General features: G+C 40.1%; 1 protein-coding gene across 3 annotated transcripts in view; it reads right to left on the minus strand.

Moving 5' to 3' along the window:
- pde8a (phosphodiesterase 8A) overlaps positions 1-17,950 on the minus strand; it is a 71,589-nt gene that overhangs the window by 8,280 nt on the left and 45,359 nt on the right. For all 3 annotated transcript variants that reach the window (XM_015039879.1, XM_015039878.1, XM_015039880.1), the window contains 16 exons: positions 16,242-16,298; positions 11,112-11,302; positions 9,559-9,615; positions 9,259-9,313; positions 8,912-9,000; positions 8,195-8,273; positions 7,746-7,886; positions 7,161-7,249; positions 7,024-7,075; positions 6,896-6,938; positions 5,062-5,139; positions 4,807-4,877; positions 2,835-2,999; positions 1,160-1,208; positions 884-1,019; positions 591-789 (listed from right to left, as the gene is read on the minus strand). In XM_015039879.1, the coding sequence (XP_014895365.1) occupies positions 591-789; positions 884-1,019; positions 1,160-1,208; positions 2,835-2,999; positions 4,807-4,877; positions 5,062-5,139; positions 6,896-6,938; positions 7,024-7,075; positions 7,161-7,249; positions 7,746-7,886; positions 8,195-8,273; positions 8,912-9,000; positions 9,259-9,313; positions 9,559-9,615; positions 11,112-11,302; positions 16,242-16,298 (1,551 nt within the window). The remainder of the gene's footprint in view (positions 1-590; positions 790-883; positions 1,020-1,159; positions 1,209-2,834; positions 3,000-4,806; positions 4,878-5,061; positions 5,140-6,895; positions 6,939-7,023; positions 7,076-7,160; positions 7,250-7,745; positions 7,887-8,194; positions 8,274-8,911; positions 9,001-9,258; positions 9,314-9,558; positions 9,616-11,111; positions 11,303-16,241; positions 16,299-17,950) is intronic.

Raw genomic sequence — 17,950 nt, forward strand, 5'->3', positions numbered from 1 at the left:
GTTTGAGATATGAATACTTTCACAATTTACTCAATAAAAATTGTTTTAAACCACAAACTAATGCATTTAATCTCCAAGTAGCCAGATGAGAGCGTAACAGAATATTATGCAGACTAGAAGAAGGACCCAGCAAACAAAATGAAGCAACATAGGAGAAATTAATTCCGTTAACTCTTATGACATGTTTTTAGCTCCCTGATTCTCTGAGAATCCCTACGTTGGTGCAGGAAAAAGACAACTTTTACGGAAAACTGTTATCTTTGGTATTTTTCATAGATGCAACTACAGAAATGGAAACAGATGACTTGCAAAAAAAGGGCATAAATATCCCATTTGAAATGTTGAGTAAGCGGCCAAAGTCCAAGAAAAACTTTACAAGACTTTCAGAAAGCCTGAATGTCTCAAGACGACTTTGAATAACAACTTCAAGAAATGAAAGCTGGTTCAAAACTTTTACACAACACTTCACTACGTTTCAAGAAAAGCATCAACTTTTTAACTCACATGATTTTGTATTATTATTTAAGAATATTTAAAAAAAGATATCCTCATAATTATGTGCATTTAAAATGTTACATTTCCCATTTTACCTTCACCCTCTCCTTGGAGAGAAAATATGCCGTAGCATGCAGTACGTCGGCCGCGTGGGTGGAGTTGTGGTAGGAGTTGCTGGAGTGGTAGTTGGCCTCAATCACTTGCAGCCAGGAGCGCAACGTAGCTTCAGGGCAGTTTAAAAACTCGCACACTCCGAAGCGGGAGAAAATCTTGAGGCCCAAGAAGGTCAACGGCCTGCAGGAGGATTTAGGACGGAAACGTCAGTGAGAAAACTCTTTCCACAACAGGAAAACACCTGTGGTCATCCTTTGAGACTGGGAGGTCTCACCGTTTCATGGTCGCAGCCTCCAAGCTAAAGATGTCAAAGTCCCACGAGTCCTCACTTTCCATGGTCTGGGCGATCCGAGGGGGGATGTCGTTTAATGACAGAGGGGTCGCCAGGTGACTTGGCAGATGGTGGGGCTCTGCGAGCAAAATGAAAAAAAAAAAAAAAAAAAGAGGAGAAAAGCAAAAAAATAAAAATAAAAAATCTTAGCATACAGAGTAGAGGGAAAAGGCAACCCGGTAAAGTTTTGGTTGCGGTCAACCGTTTGTGTAAACTCACGCTTTGTGGCGAGGATGTATTCGTTTCCTGACATTCTGCGTAAACCATCCTGTTCAGAAGAGAAGCAAGAAGGGAAGCTTTAGTTTGCCTTCTTGTAACCATTAGATTAGGGGTTCAGCTCAGAGGGAAGATCATCAGCGCAAACTTTGGAAGGAGGATCGCGCCAGAAGCCAGCGTAGCCCCGGCCGAGACATTAAGCGTAATCGTACCAGATATAATAGAGAAATGACGCCGTGATTATTTATGACTGTATGTTAACCAATCCACAGCAAATTATTTCACTTGGTCATTTCTCTTCCTTTGGGGATTCCTGTATGTTGTTCCAGCAGACGGAGCTTATCAGAGGGAAAACGAGGCCTCACCCAAATAATCAACCAAGCAAAGGGAAGCGTAATGATCAGACTCTCTAAGGACTGTGACTCACACCAGCTGTGCGTAACAGACGGCTTGTTAAGAATTTGGACATCAAGAGAAACAATCGTGACCTTTCTAGTTGCTCGTTGGGTCGGACATTTTTTTTAAATGTACTCCAACGTTAGAATTCCCAGATGTTTGAACTTTTAAAAAAAAGGTCTTCCAAATTGGATTCTTAATTGAAAAATCCAAAGTACAACCACAAAATAAATCAAGGCTTCCGTGTGAAATTAATGTGGTTAATCCTGCAGACATGAGCACTTAAAAAGGGGGGAAAAACAGTCTCCCATCGAATAAAATATGTGCAAAAAAAAAAAAAAACGTTAAAGAAAATATGAACTAAAAGAAAACTTTAGATATTTAGGTTTCGGATAAAGTTGACCGGTGTGCTTTAACGTTTATGTTGGTTTTCTGTCAGACTTGCTCCGCACAGCACAGGTTACAGCACACACTGGGTGTTAGCGAGTGCATGGGTGTGTGTCACAATGGGAAATGTTTACTTCACAAGTGCAAAAGGAAGAGGAGACTGGCTCATCTTTGACCCATGCATTGTCTCGTGGTGCTGCTGCCTCAGTACTATTTTAGGACTTTTTCTCCCAAAAAAAAGAAAACAAGAAAGAGAGAGACGTTTGCCCTTTTTTTCTCTCTTTTTTTTTTAACCCAATCTTCACTTGATCGATTTGATTCTACCGCGTGAGCTCGGACAAAACCGCCCCTGCTTTTATCGCCTCTACCGGTCAAATCTTCTTTGTGACGGACCAGCACCTTGGCACCGCCGCTTCGTCACAGAGGAGCTCACGTAAAAAGTAAAGCCGTTCATGTTCATCTGGTCCAAAGAACAGGATGTTTCTGAGCCTGTGGTCGTGGAGAGGGAAACGAGTGCTGCTGGGTGTATGTGCGCAGAGACAGAGGGAGAGAGAAAGGGCGGGGTGGGCTTTCCTCTCCAGCCTACAGGAGCACAAAGGACAATCTAACACTTCCTCTGGGTTTGTTGCCAAGACTGCCAACTTGGCACTACTTCTTGTTCTTCACCACTAGTGTCTGATAATCTTTCTTTGCCTCCTCCTCTTTGGAAATAATAATAATAATAATAATCACACACTCCTAATCTTATTATTATTATTACTAGATCACATACGTTTCAGCAGGAGTCAGGTTGTGTACAACCTTTTCAGTTCATGCCCCAGGAAAAAAAAAAAAGGCACTGCCGCTTACCAAGCGTGACGATGACTGAGAATCCACACCGACGTTTGCCACTCACCGTCATCAGCCCCCCGACGAGGTCGCTGGTGTGTGGATCTTCATCCTTGGTGCCCAGCTGTGGGGAGTACAGCTCGGTGGTCCTCAGGATTTCCAGCACCCGGTCTAAGGCCTCTGCCACAGGCATGGGGCTGCTTTCCTGTGCTTGGTTTATGATGTTTATAACCTGATTGAGGAAAGAGAGAAAAAAAACCCTCAAAACAGCCATATTAGTTGGAACGGTGCAAGAAATACTAAAGCAGACTGAAATAATCAGCATGTTTTAATTTTCTGGCTGGACTGCAGGAAAAAAAAAAAAAAGTGGCAAAAACAAAGCCAAAAAACACACTCCAGCCAGCACCACTGTACAGCATGTTGGGTCATTTAAAGCCTTTGGACTCTGTCTGCAAACAGCCCGTTCCTGCTGTTTCACACAAGGAGAAAAAAGGTCATAAAATACAGCTGAGCACCCATGGAAAAACCACAACGCCCCCCACAAAAAAAAAAAAAAAAAAAAAAAAAAGATTCCAGTGTTTCATTGGTAACTTTGCTTTTTTTTTTTTATTCCACATGTTTGTTTTTTTGCTGTTGTTTTTATTTTGCATGTTGCTGAGTAAACATGTCGGGACATCCCTGTGACTCCTCAGAGCTGATACTGCTAACCTGTGAGGCAGGAAGGAACAGGCAGTTATTGGCGTATAGATGATCGATATAACTTTCAGAAAAAGCGTCACGCCTCCTGCACAGACAGGGGAACCGCCGATTCTGACTGCAAACGAGGACGTCTCGGTTTTAATTAGCAGGAAAATGCTGACACTTCTAAATATGTGGCCTGAATTAAACTAAAAGAAATGGCAGCTACAGATATCTGTGGGGAAAAAACAAAACAAAACAACAAAACTTCATTTTGTATTAAATAAGCACATGAAATTAGGCTGAGAATAAAGAAATAAAAATCCCAGGAGGCCATGGCAGGCTACCAAAAGTCTATAGTGTTTTTTTTTTTTTTTAATATTACTCATATCTCCTTGCATATTATATTATTCAACCTCTTTTTAAAGCTGATTGAATATGGCTTTTCTTTTCAGAACAACCACAGCAAACCTGTAAAATATTCTTCCAAATGTTGCTCATTTGGGATTTATTCAAATTTCAGATTTCTATTCCTTTTGTAATCCGAGCTACAACTGGCACCAGTAACACAAAAATGCCAGTTGTATTGAAAATGAAAAATAAATAAAATAAAAAACCTTTTAAAATTTCCAGGGAGACACAAAGAAAAGCTTTTTTTTAAAAATATATATAAAAAGCTAAAAGGTTATTTCCAGCTCTTAAATAGATAAATCGCTAACTAAGCTTAAAAAAAAACAAAACAACAAAAACCATGTAAAGATGTGTATACTTTTATAACCGACATGCATTCTCTCAAAGAAGTCTAAAAAGTAACGTCGACTCTAACAATGGGCACCAATGGCAAGGTCATCAAAGCATGTACAAAAACACAAATTTGAACTAATTTGCTTGCGCACATTTCCCCACCCCCCCAACACACACACACACGCACGCACGCACGCACAAACACACACAGCCAGCAGTCGTATCACTGCTCTAATCTCCAGAGGACGACGCCCACAGGGATCGACTGCACAGTCAAATGATACAGCAGAAGAACCGCAGTGTGTCATATGACCCCCGCTCCCTGGGGACTTGTGCTGCGTCGGACCATCCAAACTACACAAACCGCTTAAAACGGCGGGTCATTCCAACCCAACGTGCTCCTACTTGTCTTGTGCATGAAATGTGGCATTTTATCAACCCATCTCCACTTGAAACAGCCAGTGTGTGAGTGTGTGCGTGTGCGTGACTTCCACACTTCGTTTCGGCGGTGGTACAGGAAGCGCTCATGGCCTTTTTAGCACTTTTAGAATGCAAGTGTGCAGTCATGAGACGGTAAGAGATGATCATATGACGGAGGGGGACTGGGATGAACCCACCTTGGTGATGGGAGCCTCTATCGTCATGGAGTGAATTCGGGCCATCGAGGAGTGTCTTCTCTGTGAGCTAGCTGTTGGGATGGAAGAGGGAAACGTCTTCAACGACAAAACAAGGAGCACATTTCCCAGCCATGCCCTAATTAACGCGTAGCGTGTATCCAAACAACGCGCAGCACAAACACAAACGGCTGGGCAGGTTTTCGTAAGCTGACAAGAAGCAGAGTGTTTCCATCATCCATCTCCCTTCACTCTCACCATCGCTCCCCCGAGACGTTATGGATTTGACATCCAGAGAGCCTTTCCTCCGGTCTTTGTGCTTACAGGATTGTATATCTGGAGGAGGGAACACACTTTGCATTATTTACATCAGCACACGTAGCTGATATGCTTTGTTTGCACATCACCATGTCTTTATATATCTGAGCAGGATTTAACCGGTTTTGTTTTTCTGTGTTGCTTCTCATAAGCTTGGTGTGAAGACGATTTCTGTGTACATATGGATAATACAAATAATTGTATTTTTTTTTTTTTTTTTGGCAAATGGCAGGGGCGACAAAATTCAAACAGAATAACTAAATCAAACTAAGCGAACCTGAAGTAAACTAGAAGGTTTTTGCTCCACGAGAACTCGGTGTTATTCCGTCTTGTGTCTTTAGAAATGACGAAAAACAGTTAACTACATATTTTTAATATATGGACACCAAACCTTTCAGACAAATGTTTTGTCAAAAAGTGCAGAGAACATTTATTTGTCCTGTTTATTGTTTTTTTTTTTAATTTGCAAAGAAAATTTAAGAAAAAAAAATTACCAGTCAGCATATTTATTTAGGGAAAACCTGTAAGTACAAAATCACTAGCATCCATGAAATAAATGTAAATGGTGCAAGAGGAGTTACTGTGAAGTACATTAAAAATTATGAAAAAATATATTTTGAAAACTTTATACAGCATTTACTGATTCAGATGAGTAAACTGTAGTTTACATTTTGTATTTCTGACAAACAGTTCTGCTGTAAAGAAAGTCTCACTCAACGCTTTTACAGAAAATGAGACTTTTCTTTGTTTTCTTGCACACTCAGACAATCCTTTTATGGACATCTGGCTTTTCATTAAAAAAAAAGGAACAGAAATGACAGTTTTGCGATTTGTTTATGGCATAATTAAAGCGTAAGCACTGAAAAAAAGTGCAAATTAAATTAAATGCTACAAAACATACGCTAACTGGGGACAAAATTAAAACAATAGGAATTAATATGACCAGCAGGATGTAGAGATTTTAGCAGGTGAGGTTTGAATTCTGATCCACCAATTCTGATCAGACACCACGAGGTGAAAAGGTGCCTCAGAGGAAACGCAGTGAGGTTTAATGCCGTGGGACAACATGCAAAGCTCCAGAAACAAACAGAGCAGAGCCGCTGACGCAAACCAACGAGAGATACCATCCCTGTTTACTGTTTACTTGACAGACGTCGAGCCGCAGTTTTGAAATCGGTCACAGCTACGGATTTTTTTTAAATTTGCATTTGAAGCCAACAGTGCAGCAGGGAACAATAGACAACATCGAAGTACTTTTTCCAAGGTCCACTAAAAGCGAGATTAAAGTTATTAAAAGGTTATTTCTCAGCAAGCTGAAACTGACATAACCACTGACTGTCATTTCTTACATGGTTTTAAACCCAGCGCAAGTAAGTGTATGCTAAATTATTTGATGGAAAACAACAATAAAAATGGTACTACAATCTCCAAAAATAAAAGAATAAATATGTCATCATCTAATCCTGCTGTACAAAAATGGAAATATTTTCAAGAAGAAATTGTGGCGTGAGCTTATATGTTTCGGTTTTCAAAGTTTCTGTAAATACAAAAATATATAACTTACTGATTCATTTTACATTTATTTATTTATTACATATTTAGGGGAAAAGTATTTATATATTATGTTTACTTTGTTTTTTTGTGGCATTTATTTATTAATTACATTGTGTAAATAAGAGGTGAACAGCTACCACAGAGAGCTTAGGAGAAGAAGTTAAAGGTCTTAAAAGTCTGATATTTATTAAAAAAAACCATATTAACTTAAGAATCTCACCTGTTTGTGACTCTGCCTGCACACGATCAGCGGATTTATCACTCTGTGCAGACAAATGAGAAACACACATTGACACATGCAAACAAAACAAACCCTTCTCATTGTTTAGCAAAAACCGCCAATCTCACCTTATTATTATCATTTAAAGGCCTGTTGATAGACACATAGTGTCTGATTTTTCTGTGGAGGACAAAGGCACAACGTTACATCCGCTAAAACAAAACGGTGTGATGAACGGAGGTGATTTATTCTCCAGCTCACTCACCCTCCCTGCCCAATCACAGGTGTGATTTTCACATTTTGCTGAATGTTGTCTCCATTCTTCTTTTTGGCATAATAAATCCCTTGCCACTCCTGGAACACAACACAACACAGCGGGCCGACGGACCCTTTGTAAGACACATCGGCTTGGCAACGTGCGATTGAAATAAAGAAAAAAAAAAACTGAAAAGTGAAAAGTTGAAAGTGTCCCGTTTGTGTGCAACAGGTGGTGAAGACGGAGAGCGGCTCAGAAAACGGCGACTCGCTTTAATGGGGAGAGCGAGCGCAACTGGAGTCCAGCGCGCTCGTTTCATGTCCACCCTCTCCCACCCGCAGATTAAAAAGACCCTTCCTGCTGTTAGGCTGTCCCGGATTGACCTTTGCGCTCTGTGTAGTGAGATTACTGCACATGAAACGGAGCTGCTGGATGACCAGCGGCGCAGGCCGACGGAGCACGTGCGCGCGGGGATGCGAATGTCTGGGGTGCTTACACAAGCGATGCGACTGCGAGGCAACGTGCGCCGGAGACGGCTACAATTACAAAGTGGGCTGATATGAAGGATGTGGAAGTGTGAAGAGCACACGTTACCTTTCCTTTTCGTATACAGGAGTTAATCGTTTCAAGGAGATCAGGCTTATTCTTCTCGCTTTTAGGCACTTCTATTATTTCCTTCCCTACTAGCTCGCCTTGTTGGTAGCCCATAATAGACTCGTAGGCAGGATTCACATACTGCAAAGGCAGGGAAAGAAAAGTGAGGAGTTCAGGCACAGTTAACTACTGTTTCTTAATTAACTGAAGAAAAGAAAGATACAAAAAAAAGAGACATTTTCAGCTCATTAGATCAAGAAGAAAACATCCTGAAAACACATGCTGCAGTGTTTTGGGAGCATTTAAATGACAGAATCTACTATTACTCCTGAATGAGATCCAAAGACATGAACAGGAGCTTAAAAAAAAAAGGGTCTGAGCAGAACAAAGGGAGAGAATGAAACGCACACACATGGTTGGAGGGGAAAACAAATGAAATAAATCCCCACCTGAATTACTTGATCTTCAGAAGTGATCTCGATGGCGTCTTGGCTTTGTTCCAGAGCTGTGAAAATGGCATTACTAGCCCTGGTAGAGAAAGAAAACAGCATCAAGACATTAATGTTAGATCATATTTTAAGACGTGAAGTTAGAATTATTCATACCTCTGGCGCATTTATGTTTTTTTTTTTTTTTTCAATTTAACCAAATAGTTGTTTGTGATGGGAAATGACAAGTGTACAAATGAGTATTAATTTTGTAAAAAAGAAAATACAAGTAAAATATTATTTCTGTTCTTCACAATATTCAATAAGAAAATCTATTTTGGTATTACATGCATGTCACCGTTCTTCTAGCTGCTGAGCAGCCGTTTACATGTTTCCACTGATATTTTAACCATTTCTCTTTGCCAAATGTTTTCAATTGAGCCAATCAGAAATACGGCAACTTCAATGCACAGCACTTGCAGCATTTGCATTATACTTACTGTAATCTTAAGGGATTCATTCAGCAGTATTATGCGTGTTAGAGTATAAAAAGAGTATCTTTGCAACTGCAGACTATTTTCTTTTGTCTGTGTGTGTCCAAGGATGTGGGGTTAGGAGGGGTGTGTGTGTGTGTGTGTGTGTGGGCAATGAGGTGTAGAAAGCTTAAACGTGATAAGCAAACTTCACCACTGATATAGAGCTCAACTACAATGTAGCGTAATTGGAGGCATGACTCACCTCAGTTTGAACTGTGCCCGCACCTCTCCGTGCTCCAGCTGTAGCAGCTCGTTGTAGCAGGCCATCAAATTGACATTTTCCACATACCTCTAAGGGTCAGAGCAGCACAGGCCAGTCAAAAGTGGATAAATAAAACCGACAATATGCGATGCTAATCCACGTATCGGCAAGTGGGTACATTCTCAAAACAAAACAAAAAACAAAAGGGTGGGGGTGGGGGAAGGAGCATCATCGATGTCTTTCATCTCCCATGGAAAAAAAAATAAAAATAAATCATCAGCTGCAAATCTGATGCTCATCAGTGGAAAACCAGGCAGAATAAAATACGCTGTGTCCTTTAAGCTTACCCTATTAAAGCCAGCATTGATCAGCGGCATCACAGAGGCTTCCTCTCTGTCTGGCCTTAGAAAAAAACAACAACAAAAAAAAACAACACGAAAAACACATGTTAGAAGCAAAACAGAACATGATAAATGCTTGTTTAGAGAACATCTGAGGGCTGCTGCAGATGACAGGCTGCAGACATACACACTACGTTTTCATCTTTTCTTTTTTTTCTTCCCAACATTTCCCCCCCCCTAATCACGAGCTACCAAAAGGGACAATAAAAAAAAAGGAAGAAGAAAACGAAGAGAGCAAACATGTACCTTTTCACGACGGCGACTATCACAGTGTTTTCTGAGGAGTTGACCGCCCTAAATGACCTGAATGTAAACAGAGGGAGCCTTTTTAGCAAGCGAGCGAGGCGGTTGGAAAAGCCTGTGGGATCAAATCAATGTATTTTCAGTTTTTCACGCTCCGATTCTCACAGGCAGGCAGAGTCCAGAGGTGGAGCTCTGCGAGCGGTGCCGAGGCCTCTGAAAGAATGCAGTGTACAGGGCCGCTCGTCCGGCTGCGGTTTCCCCCAGCCAGTGGCCATAAAGGCCCTTTAGTGCCCCCAACTAGAGCCTGAGCGTGTACACTGAACATATGGATCGGCCAAAAATGAATAGGGTTAACATACCGTCCGGGCATGGCAAATGAATGTTTGTAAATGCACTTTTGGTTTGCGCCTAGGCTAAAGATAGACGGTGGTACGGGCCAGGCACCGCTCGTTACTCGGCGACATAAATCCACAAGGTAGAGAGCGAAGAAAAGTCAGCCGGCCGTTCATCACAGATAATGAGAAGCACGGGCATGTGGACTGAAACTCGTAAAAAGTTGTGCTACAGCTGGTCCCTTCGAGGTCACCTGGCATGTGTTGGTTCACGGGCCCCAAATTCATTGAGCTGTAAAGTTGAGTTAGGAGTAGGGATACACCTTTGTTCACTTCTGATACCGATACAGAGGTTTAGTATCTTTAGTATCGGCCGACACTGAAAAACAGTGCTGGACTGACTTAAAAAGTTTCCTTTTTTAAAACAAACAAACAAACAAAAAAACATAAATATACTCAATCACAAATGTATTTGATAACTACACCAGTACAGAACGCTTAAATACACCAATTGATTCACAAGCTTGGTCAAACATGTAAAAACAACACAATGTTAATTTGTTCAATCAGTGCAATTAGCAGTAAACCAGCCAATGTAAAATAAATAATAAAGAACCTGAAACTGACAAAAGCAACAGTGTGACAACCTTTTTCAAATATGCATAAAAGAAACTGCAACAAACCTTTTTACTAATATGATACAGAAAGCGCAATTAGGAATTCTAAAATAACTTAGAATAAATAAAGCACGACATCGCTCGGAGCACAAAGCATAGATCTAGACTGAAAAGATCGGCCCTTATGGATCAGGCACATTGCTACCGACACCCAATATAGAATGATTTTTATTATCGGGATCAATACAGATATTAATATCAGATTGGTGCATTTCTATTTAGGATACGACTAAAGCTCATAAAAAAAACAAAAAAAAAAAAACAAAGGAAATAATTCCCAGAATTCAATTTTGTTTTCAATATTTTCCTTCTATTAGCTGAATAACACCATCATCATAGTTATAAAAATTAAATAAATTATCACAAATGATACAACTCGGTTGAATGTAAACTTGAATAAATCTTTCCGATGTCCTTCTTTAAAAAAACCCACAAATATTCTTGACAATATCGGCTTTTATTTGATTAAACCAGAGGCGTGCAGTTCAAAGGCGTCAGGTTTAAAAGATGCTTAATTACAGCAGAGATAAGAGAGAGCTTGCCTTACCGGCACAGTGCTTCAGCGTCAAAGTGTCTGGAATGTCTGTGGTCAATGATGACGAGGTCGTGATGCTTCTCTGAGAAGCATTCGAGAGCGTATTCAGGCGTCCGCACCATGCTGCACCTGTAGTTGGCCTTCTCACACGCCCAGCAGAAGCCATTGCTTTGACTGTCCTCTTTGGCAAAAACTAAAAGTACCTGGAAGACAAGGAAATGACAGAGGAGATGCGGATTAAATGTGAGTTTATTTATTTAAATAAGATTTCCTGCAAGTTCTGACCTATTTTTTTTTTTAGAAAGGCTTCCACAAAGACATGCATCTTTCCCATTTATTGCAACACCTTGCAAAAAAGGCCCTAATCCGTGTCTTTTATTTAACTGCAGTAGCTACATCTCATACTGAAAGATCCCAGCCTTTCAATGTCAGTCAGTCTTTTTAGAACGGGAGAGGGGGACGGGCGGGGGGTGGGGGGGACACATTTATTTTATTTATTCTATTTTTGTTGTCGTTTATTTTACTTTATTGATTTTAGTTTGCTAGAACTGCTGGCCCTTCTAATAACTTATGTAAAATCAAAAAATTTGCATAGAGTTTGGATATAACTTGAAAGTTTCTTGCATGTAATATTTAAAATTCATAATAATAAGAGAACATTCAAAGTCAGATTTGTGTTGATCTTCTTAAGTCAGGAAATGGCAATAGGTCAAGGCATAATTAAAACATTACTACCATTAAATCAACCTTATTATCTAGATATTGTTGTGAAAAGATAAGCATTATACGTGTTATAGTTGATCATAATATAAGCAAGGCCATGTAAACATGTAGTCATTTATTTCACAGTAGTTTAAGCTGTACTATGAAAATGCCAAATCTGTTGAAAAAGCACATTGAAAAAAACTAATCAAAAGTAGGCCATAGTGTCATTAAAATGAAAAAGTAAATAAATAAGTTCAAATAAATAAATAAAAACAATGACTGTAAAATAGGAAAAAAAATATTTGCACATAGTCACGCAAAAAAAATAAAATAAAATAAAATAAAAAATTAGGATGCGCTATGACAGCATGTGTGTTTTTAAAACATTTCTGGACATATGTTAAAATAACTACAATCACACACATGTATCACATCAGGGCCATATGATTAAAAAAATCATTACTTTGTCTTATATACAGTTTAAGAACTGTTGTCTGTAAATCAGACAATTAGACAGTAAAACTGATTGCTGGATCTCAATTCAACAATCAGTTTGATGATCTTGACTGAAAGGTGAAAGTGTCATGGTTTGGAGATTTTCATCAACAACAGGAGGTTGATTGAGTGCACTGACTGAGTCCACCAAAATGTATGCATCGTATCCGATCGTGGTTGGGGAAAATATAATAGTACATAGTAACGTCTCTTTAACACGCTGAACTGACGCTTTGGAGAACAGTGGGGATATGCAGAAATAATAATGAGTTTTATTTCCACTTGACTTAGAAATGAACAAGTTCAAAGTTAGAGAAATTTAATAAAAAATAAAATCTAGGCTTATAACCAGTACGGCTTGTGCATGTCTAAAACACACTCAATATTAAACAAGAGGAGCACACCGACGTCTTTACAGTCTCCGTTTCTGAGCAAGATCCTTAAGAGTTTAAATCCACAAAATGAAGATAAATATATGTTGGTATTGGCTCATATTGTTAATGGCAGCAAGAACCACAACAATTAAATCCCAGTGGTTTTCCCACAAGCAACAGGACAAAGGCGTCATGAGCTATTCTGTGTTTCTGGGACAACCAAGGCCAAAACCTCTCCATGTTAGTATGGATCCCTGTAAGTCCAAGAGAAACTGGCTGGTTGACTAGTGTGTTCCTAAAAATAGGAAGCCAAAAAAAAAAAAAAAAAAAAAAAAACTCCTTCAAAATTATATTTAGTATATATATACATGCATTTTATCTCCAGGCAGCTAGGATTTTCACCAACGCATACAGCTTTAATTTGGCCCTAACTAAAGACCAACACAATCGGCAACAATAGAGAAGTCAATTATTTCATTCAAGGTAGCAGGAGAAAGAACAAAGTTCCTCCTCCAACGATATTTCATACTTCAAAATACCTCAAGGGCAGAATGTGGCTTGTATGGAAGACTGGCAAGTTTGTTGCATTGTTGAAAGAAAGCCAGAGGAGTTCCCTCCAAGGTATGTAAGAGACTCAGAAAACAATGAAGGACAACCAATGACAAATTATCAAGCCGTGTCAGGTATTTTCTGGGTATTTCATGTTTTGTGGCTGCTGCTGGCACTAATTCCCCATTTTCTTCCTACTTGACTTGACCCTGAGCACTTTCAATACCCTCATTCGCATAGTTTAATCTGACATTTTACAGTGTGACAAGGGTTATGCATAGACGGCACAGTATGAAATGCTAAATGTCCTGTACGATCTTTACAAATCGCACATTGTGGGCGTGGCCAGACATTCTGAACGCGTCATCTACTCCGTGAAAAATCGACGCGATAAACACAATCCTCACAGTGACACGGAGGTGGGAGCATCGTACTGTGGGGATAATTTTCTTCAGCTGGACAGTGAAGACCATCAGGATGGAGCAAATTACAGGGTAAATCTGTAATGAAATCTGTAAGAAGCTGTAAAAGACGAAGCAAGGAGGCAGAAGTACAATGAAAGTTTAGACTGACGCGTTTTCAGGTCTTAGAAAGACTTCAACCTTAGTCTAAGTAAGAGTCTCGGGCAAGACTTTAAAAGAGCTGATCACAGATGTTCACCATCCAATCAAAATCTGATCTTAACCCATTTTGAGAAGAAAAACAGGCAAATATTTTAGTCTCCAGATGCCCAAAGTTTATAGAGAGGTATACCAAAAGACTCGCAGCTGAAATTGCAGGAAAAAATGCCTCAACTCACTTAAATTAGGAGGCTGCAGATAAATAATGGTCACATTTTTCGATTTCTATCACCAAAAGACTCAGAAAACCACGCTCACCCTTCTAGTTCAAAGTTCATTGCTCAGATTTGAAGATTTTTTTTGTTGTCGCTTTCACTTGTAAAATGACTTGTCTAAATCACTTACTGAATGTGTGGTAATCTGATCTCATGGTTTGATTAGCCGAGATGACTATGTGCAGCTCGCAGCTGCTGCGTTCCTGCTCGTTTGCGCCCGTCATTCTATAATCAGCCTACGGTTTGACCCGCAGGCCCGTGGTGAACGGCCCCAGATTGATTGGGCTTAGCTCTTATTCCTGTGCGTCACAAGTTTTATAGTCCGCCGTGATGATCTACGGCACAATTAGTCGAGGCGGCCTTGACTGGCTGCAGCCCCCCTTCCCCCACCCTCACGCCAACAGGTCTAAACCAAGGCTACGTCTGAAAGTGCTGCTGCAGCTACCATCAAGCCAGCCATTGAGAGCGAGCTCCCTCTCTGCCACCACGCTTCCAAGCAACCCCCACTTCCACTCCCACTCCGCCCCCAACCCCCTCCATCTCTCCCTCTGCCTTCCCTTCACTTGCGTAAATACTGGACAGGAGATTTAGGCCCGCCTCCCGGAGCGGTGCTGCACTAAGAGTAGATTCATGAGTCACTCTCTCAAACAGACGTCATCTCCGACTGTTGGCAGGCAGCAGAGTGAATGTAAAGAAGAGGAAGCTTGTTCTGCACGTTTCAAGTTTGCGTCGCACCTGTGATGTTGAGTCAGGACAGAGGGGGACCAGGCAATTTCAGCTCGACCGACGTAGCATTTAGCTCAAAGTCGACAGAAGCAGCGAATGCATGTGTCTGACGGAGGTGTTGCAAATGTAAACCATATTCCGCATACTGTAGGAGTACTTTCCCTGCAAGCAGCAATACATGCACAGATAGTAAATAAATCACCTCAGATTCCTGCAACTATGTTTGGTACGCACGGGGGAATTAGATCAGAATTCCACATTGGGATGTTGGGAGGAGAGTCAACATTCCCCCAGAAGTGGTGGACCTGGGCACTGAGGCCAAGATCAGATCAGACAGATTCACCGTGTTTTAACGTGAACATATATATGCTTTTCTAACTTTCAAAAGGCACACTGAAGGAGAAAAGTGCTCAAGAGCGAGGAAAAGTCACAGAAAGAGAAGGATGGTGAGCATATGGCAGCACCTGATTATGCCGCTCAGACAACATTGCGGCTGAAAAGAGGCATAAGGGCCAGCCTGATCCTGTGAGGCGAGAGAAACGAGGAGGAGGGCACGACAGGATCAGCTGTGAGTGACAAAAACAGGAAGGGGATATCTCTCTACCTCGTTTTCCTACCGTGGCCAAACTCAAGTGCATCAAACAATGAGGCCGAGTCTGTGCACTCACAATACACGGAGCGTTAATTCAGATGGTTTCATTCTTAAGAACCCCACCAGCTGTGCTGGAGTGACAATGATCAGAGTTTAAAACTAGCTGTTTTATCCCACCCACCCCTAGTAAACTATCAAAAAGAAAAGAAGGCTCCAAAATGGGGGAAAAAATCCTTTTATAACCTCATTCACATGACAAAGACAAGTACATTTTTACATTTTAACCTTAGAAATTTTAGGTAGAAACTTCTAATATATTCCTGAACCAAGGATTAATGGGAAATATTTCCTACGAATTTGGGATTTTCCCGTTTTCACACACAGCAGAAGCGGGACATGCCGCTGGAACAAACTGTATCTTTAGAGAACGTCAGAGAAGATCCAGCCTGCGGTGACGAAACTGCTGATCCTCTCCAGTTCTCCAGAATGTGTATTGTTCATTATGGTATGTTCCCAGTCTCAAATATTTGGCCCCGTTGCCTTGACAGCGCCAATGCTGCGTGGCACACAACACGTCCATTAACGGCCGAGCTTCCCTTCTCTTCGGTGAATGCTTGTGTGTTCCTTAGAGAGGTGTGGCATTTTGAAGATATTCGAGATTTATTGTAACGCCAAACAAAAGCTGTTTTTCAGTGCTAATCCTTAAAGAAACACAACAAAGTACTGACAGCCACACCAAGTTTAGCTCTAATGCTCAGCAATCGGCTGCTGATGGATGCAGGCATAAACCATCGACTGGAGCACTCCTGGTGTTGCGCTTCAGGCTTGCGTGCATTAAACACATGTCGAGCATCGTTTTACGGTACCTGAAGTGGGTCTTTAAATAGCTTCATTGGTCCAAACTGCACCTCTGTTAATGTGGTCTGAAAAATAAGAAGAATAGAAGAGTTAGAAACAAAACAGCTGAGAAATTTCACACGAAATGTCTTCTTGTATTAGCTTAGAGGTCGTCTGGAGTTTACAAATCACAATGACAAGAAAACATTCCCTTTCTCCTGGCCTGTGTAAAATCTGGAAAAAGGTGAAGGGAAGCAAATTGCGTAAAACACAGACAAACAGGAAATATAGTTTAATTTTCTTTTGACTGACAGAAAATTCTAACTTAGATGGAATTTGAGATGATTACTGCTGATTTCACTAAACATGCAAACGGAAGAGATACCCAGTTAAACAGCTGGGTTCGATGACATTAAATACAGATGAGATATGATGCACAGGAAAAAAAAACAACTGTTGTCTGTCTTGAATGTATCAGGTGCAAAAAGGTGTGCAAAGACTAAAAAAAGTGAGCAAAAGCTGTTGCACATTTTTAGCAGCTATTTTAGATGCTCACACATTCTCTTTTGGGCCAGACTCAAAACTGATGAACAAAGTTCAAATTAACTTAACGCCGTCTTATTGTTAATCACAGTAATGCCTCTAAATTGCTACCTTTAAGTTGAATTTCGCACCCCCAATTTCTTTGTACTTTGTTCTGTTGTTTGTTTTTCTCAAAAACTTTGCATGCAGGTAAAAAAAAAAAAACTTCTCATTTGAAGCTATCAAAAAATTGGTGCAGCTTTTTAAATCCAAATAAAAATTGCCTAACACCGTCACTGGGTTCCATGTTTTTATCCATGGGAAGTAGCTTGTCGTGTCTAATTTTTGTTCTGTTATTTCAACTTAAGTCATTGAGCAAACAGAGAGAGTTTTCGAGGAAGATTGTGTGAGTAATCATCTCAGCCTTAAGACTGTTGGCCTTTACAATGCAAACAGCCAAGTTTGCCCTTCATCCAACAAAATAATTTGTCAAGAGCTCCAAACCCAACCTAGTCCTTGTTTATGTCCTTCTGTCTAGAAATGGTAAAGTTATGGTTAAATTAAAGAGCGACCATCTTGTTTCTATTTTTAGGTATTCGACTACAGAAAACAACCCAAGCTTTGCGAAAAAAAAAAAAAAAACCCAGAATGAATAAATTATATTAAATTCCGAATTTATGTAAAATGAAGGAGAAAAAAAAACATATTGTAGTCATAACCCAAATGGCATGGATGTTCCCATTGTGGGTATTAATGCATTTTAAGGTAGATCTGGTATTGGAACGGTTAAAATAATTAGCTGCATATATTAAAATAGGCAAGCTGTAAGCAACAAACTGTCTAAAGTTCTGATTTAAAATTGGTCTTTGCTACGTTAATAACCTTCAGTGACGATCACCTGAACAGCAGCCGAAATACACCTGAATCATTAAATTTTTTTTCTTTGTTGATTGTTTTTTTTCCCCCTTTGGTTTTTGATAGTCTACTGTTTTCTGCTGTATGATGTTCTAATGTTTTCTGAGGAGGTTGTCGAAATGACAATTTGCTCTCAACATACTTAAATAAAGGTTAAATAAAATAATTAAAAAAAATAAAAATAAAGCATCAACCAAATCTCTTCTATTAAAACAAGTATAAAAAGAAGCAAAAGTCAAAATATGAAAGAAATCTGAAATCTTGAAGAAATAATCAACACATTAAAATATTACACAGGGAT

Source organism: Poecilia latipinna, unplaced genomic scaffold (assembly GCF_001443285.1).
Source record: "Poecilia latipinna isolate Pla-1442-1.1 unplaced genomic scaffold, P_latipinna-1.0 Scaffold488, whole genome shotgun sequence".
Classification (NCBI taxonomy): domain Eukaryota; kingdom Metazoa; phylum Chordata; class Actinopteri; order Cyprinodontiformes; family Poeciliidae; genus Poecilia; species Poecilia latipinna.